We start from the raw sequence: 9686 nt of genomic DNA, 5'->3' as shown, positions 1-9686 counted from the left end.
TGTTTGACGTGTATAACAGTGAAGCGTGTAAATGGTCGGCGTGGCGTGGCGTGGACCACCCAGCGCGGACCCCCCACCTCGGACGCGGAAAGACGACAGCCGCGCGTTTTCCGCCTGAAATGCCGACCATCTTGCCGCCGCCGCCGCCGCCGGTGTTTTAGCGCAGCAAGACCGCGATGGCTGCGCGCTGCGCTCGTCTGGTGCGCAGGAGCCTCGCCGCGGTGCGGGGAGCCCGGCCGGGATGCAGGTAATCGCGGCTTCCGCCCCGCTCTCTGCTCGTTTGCTGGAGCGGCGGCGCGGCGCGGCAGCTAGCAGCGCGGGCTAACGCGTTAGCATGCTAGCACGAGCTAACGCGTTAGCATGCTAGCGCGGCTACGTGCCGGCTCGCGTCAGCGCCGCGCCAGTTTATCACCAGCGCGCCACGGCGTCCGGCTCACGTTGTAATATCACACAAACGATGAATTTGTTGTGCCGGTTCCGCTCCGCGCGGCTTTTCTCCGCGACGCGGCCGCTGGCGGCTCTTCGTGCCGCTGGTCACGTACGTCGTCACGCGGCCCTACAAACACCCACCGGTTCTGGTCTTTAAATGGACTTTATTTTACTTCACGCATTAACATGTTAATGAAAGATCGGATCCGAACATCCCGAGTACAGTTCGAGCGTTAATTGTGATAAATTGATGAGTTTATATTAATTCCAGGTAATTTATTGAATCGGATCGGTCTGCCGTGCAGGGAAGCAGGTAGATTCCGGCTAGAATGGCGGGTTTGTTCGTGGGAGATGGACCGTCTCGAGGTTCCCGTGTCCGCTTTTGCCTGCAGGCCGCCGGCGAGCCTGTTCAGCACCGCCGCAGAGCAGCGCAGCGCCGGGGACGATTTCCACGGCGACGACCCGGCCGACGACCCCAGTCACAGCATCACCAGCGTCAGGATCCTGGAGCTGAGGGCCAGCAAGCTGGAGGAGCAGCTTCGGGACCTGACGGTGAGGACATATCGCGATATTCTATCAATTCGTGGATGTCGAATGTCCTGAATTACTAAAGTAACGTGATCCACACACATCGTACACAGCATCTTCTATACCAGCTCTGTGTAGAATATTGTAAAATGTGCAGTATCACAGTACATCGGGATATAATCATATGTGTCTAGATAGTTGAAGTTCAGCTTTATTTTCATTTCATCGATTAGACAGTCACATACTGACAACGTGCGACGATACTTCTCTTATCGTGAGATAATACACACCCAAGTTAATGAGAACTAATTATTAATGTTGTGCCAGTTCAACCTCCACATACAAATGAGTACAGATACAGAAATTATTTTTTTTTTCGTTCGTTCCAACCCCGTTTGTTCTGTTTAAGCAAAGCTCTTAGCATCTAGTTATACTAGATTAGACGTGTAGTGAAGTGGTTGTCATTGTGAAACACAGCAGCGCAGCACACGGTGACACAAAGAAATGTGTCCTCTGCTTTTAACCGTCACCCTTGGTGAGCAGTGACCATGACAGGCACCCGGGGAGCAGCGTGTGGGGACGGTGCTTTGCTCGGTGGCACCTCGTGATTACGGGCCCGTTTCCCTGACCTGCTAGGCTACGACTGGCCCATGTTATTTTGCATGTTTCCCGTAGTTTATACTACGTCGCAATGTCCATGTCAAACATGTATCCTGTGTTTTATTTTCAGGAGAGATATAAGCGAGCCCTGGCGGATTCCGACAACGTGCGGAGAAGGACGCAGAAGTTTGTTGAGGATGCTAAGCTCTTTGGTTAGTCTCTTGTTACACGAGTTTTCCATGTCCGGTTGTGTGGTCTTAACGTAACCCATCATGATGCACCCGACTCCGCAGGAATCCAGAGCTTCTGCCGAGACCTGGTGGAAGTGGCCGACCTCGTGGAAGAGACCACGGGGCTTTCAGAGGAGCAGGAAGGGCCGAGCCTGTCCCAGGGCCTGGCGCGCATACAGGCGAGACTTCAGGAGGTCTTCACCAAGCACGGACTGGAGAAAATGAAACCCGTGGGAGATTCGTACGACCCCTACGACCACGAGATCGTGTGCCACATGCCAGCGGAAGGTGTGGAGCCTGGCACTATCGCCGTGGTCAAGCAGGATGGTTACAAACTGCATGGCCGAACTATTCGGCACGCGCATGTTGGCATTGCTGTGAAGATGCAAGAGTAGTCACCTGGACAGGACTTTGGCAAGACCGCAAGTGTCCACTTCTTATTTTAATATCAGCCTTTTACTTTCTTTACTTTCTAATAATCCTTGTTCTTAGTTTGATTTTGATGTGACTTTGTTATTCTTTTTTTATTATTATTATTTAAGAAAAACAGAATTATAATCAGTAGGATTAGCATGAATGTGCACATGGACATTGTTGACCTTGTTAGCTTCCTAGTACTGGCTCAAGAAGAAGAGGTAAAAAAAAAAAAAAAAGTACATCTCAGTGTATATAGTAACTATTTTTTTACAACTGGAATATTATTTACTGCGGCCCGACGCGTGACAGCGGCTCGTCGGCCAGAGGTCGTGAGTGGCGAGCTGTGGCGATACCTCACTACACCCGCTTTTGTTTTCTAGCCACTCGCTGAAAGTGTCCTGTATTTACGCTTGGTTTGCAGATGTAAGGTTACAGTATTAATATATTTGTGTTTAGTTGTTTGTGAATGTTCTGTCATTTCCCCTGCAGAATGCTTCTGATCACCCAAAGAGCAATATTTTTCTTACCTTTGCAGCTATGCAGAACCCCCCCCCCCAAACACACAGAGACATTATAAGTTTATTATAAGCTTAAATCGCACCTTGGGAAATCTGTGAAGGATTTTGTAGTTTTTCCTTCTTTGATTTTATATTTATGTGAATGTTGTGCTCTAATGTTTCCTAATTAAATTAAATAGTGTAAAGGGATCTAGAAGAGATGCTGGAATATTATGGGAGACTTCTAACTGGGAAATATTTATTGGCAGACTTTTATACATTTTCTGTGTAGCGGCACTTAAGATATTGTTCTGAAAAAAAACCTGGTGGTGATTTAACACATGATTAAAAGCAACATGTATCGGTATAAAGTTGGTAACTTACATCAGTTTTGACTCTTGTCTCAATAAAATGTTTAATGCAAAAACATGTTATGTTTTTTTTCTTTGTGAATCATATTTCTACCAACTTCATTAAAACCTATGAAGTTAAATGAAAATGCTGTTTGGACAAATAATTACTATTTAACTAAACAAATACTTTTTTTATTTGACTTTGTCACATCAGTTTTTCTTGGTTCCGCTACCAGCGCGCTTCCGCAATTTTACTCCAAGGCACTAGGGGGCGCCACGCCTCCGTCCAAGCAGGAAGTCGGTCGTCCATTCCCCGCGGTGTCTACACACGTGGTGTTCTGCTTACGGTCAGGAGGCTCCTGTGCGCGGCTTCCTTTTTTTCGGGTCAAGTAAATCGTGAAAGATGACCAAAGTGAAGAAGGAGAAGCGGGCCGCCGAGGAAGAGCCGGTGGGGACGGAGAAGTCGCACCAGGAGGTGGCCGCCAACATCAACGCCATCGCGCAGCCGCTGGCCACACGAAAGCTTAGCAAAAAGCTCTACAAGTGTGTTAAAAAAGGTCATTTTACTTGCATTTTTCCGCGCTGGCATTTTGAGAAAACACATTATTGTCTAATCCCTGCGTCTAATCCCCGTGTTTCTCGCCGCCTGCAGCGTCCAAAGTGAAGCACATCCGCCGGGGCGTGAAAGAAGTCCAGAAGTTTATTAACAAAGGAGAGAAGGGGTACGTACAGCGTGTTCGTTCGAAGTTTAAATGTCCTGAAACGTTTCCGACTTTCACTTCTGTTTCACAGGATCGTGGTTCTAGCTGGCGACACGTTGCCCATTGAAGTCTACTGCCATTTACCTGTGGTGTGTGAGGACAAGAACTTGCCCTACGCCTACGTTCCTTCGAAAGTGGTATGGCCTCCGCCGGTTGTGATGTCGGTTCGCGATGGCGAGGCCTGGTCTGAGGTTCTCTCACCTTTCTGCAGGACCTGGGCTCTTCGGCGGGCTCGAAGCGGCCCACGTGTGTCATCATGATCAAACCCCACGAAGACTACCAGGAGGCCTACGACGAGTGCTTGGAAGAGGTGTCTGCCCTACCAAAACCCTACTGAGGTCCAGGATGGACCTGCTGAGTGACATGATCAGACGAGGCAGCAGGAACGATGCGTTCTGGAAGACATCCTACAAATCATGTCAGATTTATGTTAATACAGCCTGTGTTTTTTCTAATAGTCACTTTATAGGTGGCTCTTGCTCTGAAGGTTCATTCCAGCTCCCTGTCGTGTGTGGTTTGTACCAGACATCCTCCAGTCTCATCAGTCTCTGGCCTCAGGTTCAGGGTGGTCCGTGCAAGGTGTTGCGATGCAGAGTGTCCTGCTGCACAATTTTAAAGATGTTAAAATGCTCTGTGAGAGGGACGTTGTACTTACCAGGAAGAGTGCAAACGTTTAGTTTGCTGAAAGCTGCAGTGAGAGAAATAAGTTGTATTTTTACGTTGGTTTGAACTCTGCTTTTTCAGAAACATACCAGAATTACGGTTGCAGCCTCCATATTTTTTTTTGCATTTATGTATTCATTAAAGTCTGTGTTTTTTTTTTTTTAAGTGGTTGGTGTTTGTTTTTTCGTCCTCATGGTCTCTTTAATGGCACTCTTTCAAAAGACACGTGTGAGAAAGTGCTCACCCCAGGTAAGGGTGTCCATGTCAGCGCGTCTCTGTTGGTAAACTTATCTGACAATAATTGAGTTTACAGGCTGTTGGGCATTTGTGGCCTGGCAGGTATGTAATCGGAAGGTTGCCAGTTCGAATACCGCCAAGGTCCCACTGAGCAAAGCACCGTCCCCACACACTGCTCCTCGGGCGCCTGTCATGACCGCCCACTGCTCAAGAAGGGTGGTGGTTAAAAGCAGCAGTGCGCTGCTGTGTTTCACAATGACAATCGCTTTCACTCTTCTGCCAATTTAAATTTATTAGAACCAACCACCGGTTAGTTCCGTCTTTACATCTTTTTAAGGTTGCGGTAGCGTATTCGAAACATGGTTTAGTGATGCTTCTGTCATTAACTTGAATGCAAGTGGGTCACTCACTACCAGATACTTCCAAGAATCAGTATCTTTATTGTCATTGTAAGTACACGCCTAAGCTGGAAAGGTATCTTACTGTATGTAAAAAATTTTTTAATGAAGGCATATATTAACATAATACAAAATATCATATAGAATATATAAATTGAAAGGGTGAGGTATAAACTTTATTGCACATGATAAGGAATGTTACTCTGGAATATTTGCCTTCAGGCTCTTATTTTTGCTGCTTTTGTATTTGTATACCCAAATCACCATTTAACAGATTTGATGAGCGTTCTCACACTCAGAAGTGTCATCAAATAAGATGGTGATATCACAGTCCTCAGCTGCTGCACACTGCGGTTTTCAGATTTTCTTACAGTACTTTCCTCTTTCCCTTGCCTGCTGTTTAGGTTTCTGTCAGGAAACTTGTTTTCAACCGTGACCAGGTTTACCCTGTGGTAAAGTCCTCAAAGGTCCCTGAGCAAGACCCTTAACACAGAGTGTCCCTAGGGGGACTGTCCCTGTAACTACTGGTCGGTCAAATTGACCTCATTTTATCTCAACTCTCCCCACTCCAGAGCGTTGCTGTATCAGCCTTCACCACAAGGTGGTAGTATTGTTTAATAAAATGCACATACGAAGGATCGCCATGGGGTGGCGCTGCTGTCCACATGTTTCACAGTCACCGACAGCAGGTCTCCAGCTTATTTGCGCAACATTATTCTCAATTAACAACAACAGAAATAAATACATTTGTGATCTTTTTTTATTTAAGAATACAACAGTCTAGATCTATTTTACATCAAAATTTTCCTCATTTTTCCTCTTTTTCTATAGTTGTGTACAAATATACTGCCTAGAAATGCTGCACAATTACTCGATTTCTACTCTAACTGAATACTTGTGCTTCATCCTGAGGCAAAAACTGTAAATACAATAAATTCAACATTTATCACCTTTTACAATCACCATTAATATTTTTCAATTGTCAAGTACTGCATTTTTTCTTCATACCTTGGAATATTGTTGACCAAATCCCTAGGATTGTCACCAGAAAATAGAATAAAGGAACAAATAGTGTTTATTGGAACTTCTGTTTTGAAAACGAGAGTGTCAGTACCATCCATCCATCCATCCATCCATCTGCCAGATCCATTCTGCATGTGCGAGTGTCAGAATAGTGTTCTTCTCTGCTCTGTTTCACACAGGGATTCTTTTCTTGTGATGAGCTTTTCAACTGCGTTTCTATGTACAGAGTAAGGTTACACGTTGGTAAGCAACTCGCTCTCTGTGTCTGCTGTAAACTACAACATTAGAGCCAGTGATGGATTTTGAGAATAAAGTCATAACAAGATTAACATCATAATATGACAATTTTAAAGTAATAATATTACTGTATTAAAGTCAAAACATTACGAAAATAAAGTCATAAATCGTAGGAGGTTGTATGCAATCATGCATGCGATTGCTGTACTGGTGACTGTTCTGGATCAACTTACATCGTACACAGTCCCTTCAGGGTCCTCAGACTAATGATGACATGGGCTGATGGGCTGATGTTTTCCAGTGGAAAAGTATAACTGGACTAACTCCTCAGTGTTTTCCATTACGAACACAATTCACATCAGAGCTTGACATTTTTAGGCAACAGTATTTCTTAATTCTCTGAATATTCATTTAGTGGCCATCATAAGCCATGAGAAGGCCACCTCCTGATGTTTTTATCTACCATACTTGCACTAGACTTACTGCTGCCATCTGGTGGCGCTCAGACTGAGACCATGTGGTGTCTACAATGCTAAAAAAACTGACTCTTAACTATGTTGGTCAAAAGTATAATTTATTTTTTAATTCATACTATTTATACAATTAACACTCTAAACACATGCAGTGATTTACATTTACAGCATTTACCAGACGCCCTTATCCAGAGCGACTTACAATCAGTAGTTACAGGGACAGTCCCCCCCTGGAGCAACTGAAGGTTAAGTGTCTTGCTCAGGGACACAATGGTAGTAAGTGGGGTTTGAACCTGGATCTTCTGGTTTGTAGGCGAGCGTGTTACCCACTTATTTGTTAATTGTTAATTGACTTATTTGCTAATTGTAAATTATACTGTAAAGGGCTGAGTAGAAGCCATTCGGATTTTCCATTAAAAAGTGTTTAGTTAAGTATGTTATAACTTTACATGATGAGTCTGAAGTGCATCAAATTAGTGTTTGGTTTTAATTTTTGCCCACATTTGCAGCTTTTGTACGTGGTTGGTGAGCAGGTTGTGGACAGAATGTATTTATTTCCAAGTCGGGACCATGCATAGTTCATAACTAAACCACACACCAGCTTATCTTCACATCATTTCGGTTTCAGGCAAGTGGAGCCAGCAAGGACTTCAGACGTCAGCCGCTCAGACCCGGTGCCTTGCACTTTGACTCTGATTGGATTCTAGCCCATTCGACCACCCAGTGAAAAGCATGCGCTGGTGCATGTGCAGGGTGGGAGAAGCAGAGGAAGTTAGCAGCGCTTGTGTGTTTGGGGAGGAAACACCGTGTGTGTTAGCTGTTGAAACTGATAAACACCCCATTCTCGGGCTCTCCTCTCATCCCTGCACCAGAGGCCCAGATTCCATCCGCATGTTTTCTCAGTGTTGACATTTAAAATATTTCATGTGAAATGGCCGCCAACACTCTTTCTCTCTGACTGTTTGTTGTGTTTTAGCTCTTATTTTCCCCAAATCATGTATAAAAGCAGCAGCATGAGATCCGAAGCTGCCAATCCTTCAGCCAGCTCGGCGTGTGCGGTCGGATGTGACCTGGCGCTCACATTTCCGAGATGCTTCCTCCGAATCTGTGCAGACGACCAGTTGGATTTATCACTTTTCACTCTTTCATTTGCACTCTCCCTTCTGCGGTTTCTGCCCACAGGCACGGGCCGGTGTGATGGCGTGATCTGGAGCTCGGTCCTGAGTGGGTGTGGAGCTTTTTTTTTGGATTGCGGCATGATTTTACGCGGCGTTTTCCTTTTTAACACGAGGACAGCAGAACCCGCGATGTCTGGTTTTTATGCTGGACCTACAGTAGGGACTCGTGTTGAAGGAAGTGAGAACAGAGGACGTCTGGGAATGGCTGCGGACGATGACATGCGAGCCTCCTTGTACCCGAGCGCCCGGCGCCCCGCGTCCCTGTTTACATATTAAACTGGACGCAGTGGATGGGGTGATGGAGGGCGGCACGAGTCATCTGCGTCCAGGGGACACAGGGGGACGATGTGGGCCGCGCGCTGGCATAGTTTACTAAATAAGGTGACTGGCTCTCTTCTGTTGTAGGTAAAACACTCGTCTGTTGTGTGCATGGTTTTATATGTGGGCCTTTTGGACATTTCGTGTTTGGTGAAGCATGCGTCCTCTATTTGGACTTTCCGATTTGGACTTTGTCTTACGCAAAAGCCAGTGGCTGTGGCCGGAAAAAGAACTGAGGTGAAGCTGTTTGAATAAATCATGGCTCTTGACCTTGTCCCTCCCCCACCCTTCACCTCACGTCTGATCCCCAGGTGCAGATGGCACAACGGTGGGCCGTTCCCTGCTGCTGCTGCTGGTGGTGGGTGGGTGGGTGGGGCCGTAATCGCCCCCCTGACAAGCATCAGTACGAGTATTAGGGCCGCAGCTCAAGTGAAACGGTGCCGATTAGGATGTTGTCAAGCAAAACAAGGCGGCGAGCTTGGGGCACAGGGTTCGTTTCTCTTCCCCAACGCACGCAGCTCTTCCTCAACCGGCCCTCGCTTGGCCGCGACTCTTCCGGGGTCGGCGCAGTCCACCTGGCACGCTGCTCTAGGCGTTGTAGGTCACACACGAGTTTAGCTTTTTATCGTCGTCCACGAGGGTGTTTACTGTGTCAACAGCGCACCTGCTGCCTGCCCTCCTCTCCCTGACTTCAGCACGCGCCGCCAATTTTCCTCCTGCCCCAACAGATCCTCACCGCCAATCGTCCCAATCCACACGGTTGTGACGTGCATTTGCCTTCTTATGCCCTTACACCAGAGGTGCTTCCTTTATCGGGGCCATTTCTTCTACTCCGGTGTTGTTTCAGGTGGAATATTCGGGCAGCTGATGTTTGCTCCCCCTCCCCGAGGTCTCGTTCTCCCGTGTTTTCAATGTACACACGTACATAAATATCAACTGCCAGGCCTCCCTACTCCAAATTTCCACTCATTTTTTTCATTCCACCTACCCAGCCACGCCCCACCCACACTGCATCAGTTGTTCCCCTTTATCCATCCTTCTCATATGTGCACAGTTTGCACACCTCTTCCATACTTTCATTCCCCTGTTCTCTACGGCCTCTCCCTCTCCCTCTCTCTCTCTCTCTCTCTCTCTCTCCCTCTCTCTCTCTCTGTTAGACAGGTGTCGGCCATAAAGCAGGTGTAGCAGTAGATTTATTGATTTAATCACATTCTGTTGGAGAATAATATCCAGCCTGGGGCACAAGGCGTCCCCCTGCTCCCGCCAGCCTGTTAATGGGCAGGAACGGAACCTGCAGCCGCCACAGAGGGAGCAGTGCCGGGAAGGAGCGTTTAATGATAAACT

General features: G+C 46.8%; 2 protein-coding genes across 2 annotated transcripts; both read left to right on the top strand.

The window, feature by feature from the left end:
• The first annotated feature begins 25 nt into the window (after positions 1–25).
• Positions 26–3130, top strand: grpel2 (GrpE-like 2, mitochondrial). Its single transcript, XM_028983360.1, has 4 exons — positions 26–247; positions 822–981; positions 1688–1769; positions 1851–3130. The coding sequence occupies exons 1-4, from the start codon at positions 177–179 to the stop codon at positions 2180–2182; spliced, it is 645 nt and encodes a 214-aa protein (XP_028839193.1). The 5' UTR covers positions 26–176; the 3' UTR covers positions 2183–3130.
• Positions 3131–3364: 234 nt separating this feature from the next.
• nhp2 (NHP2 ribonucleoprotein homolog (yeast)) lies at positions 3365–4637 on the top strand. The gene is made up of 4 exons (XM_028984379.1): positions 3365–3611; positions 3707–3776; positions 3847–3952; positions 4027–4637. The coding sequence occupies exons 1-4, from the start codon at positions 3458–3460 to the stop codon at positions 4150–4152; spliced, it is 456 nt and encodes a 151-aa protein (XP_028840212.1). The 5' UTR covers positions 3365–3457; the 3' UTR covers positions 4153–4637.
• Positions 4638–9686: the final 5049 nt, after the last annotated feature.

This window comes from Denticeps clupeoides, chromosome 6 (assembly GCF_900700375.1).
Source record: "Denticeps clupeoides chromosome 6, fDenClu1.1, whole genome shotgun sequence".
NCBI lineage: Eukaryota > Metazoa > Chordata > Actinopteri > Clupeiformes > Denticipitidae > Denticeps > Denticeps clupeoides.
This window is presented reverse-complemented; position numbering and strand designations above follow the sequence as displayed.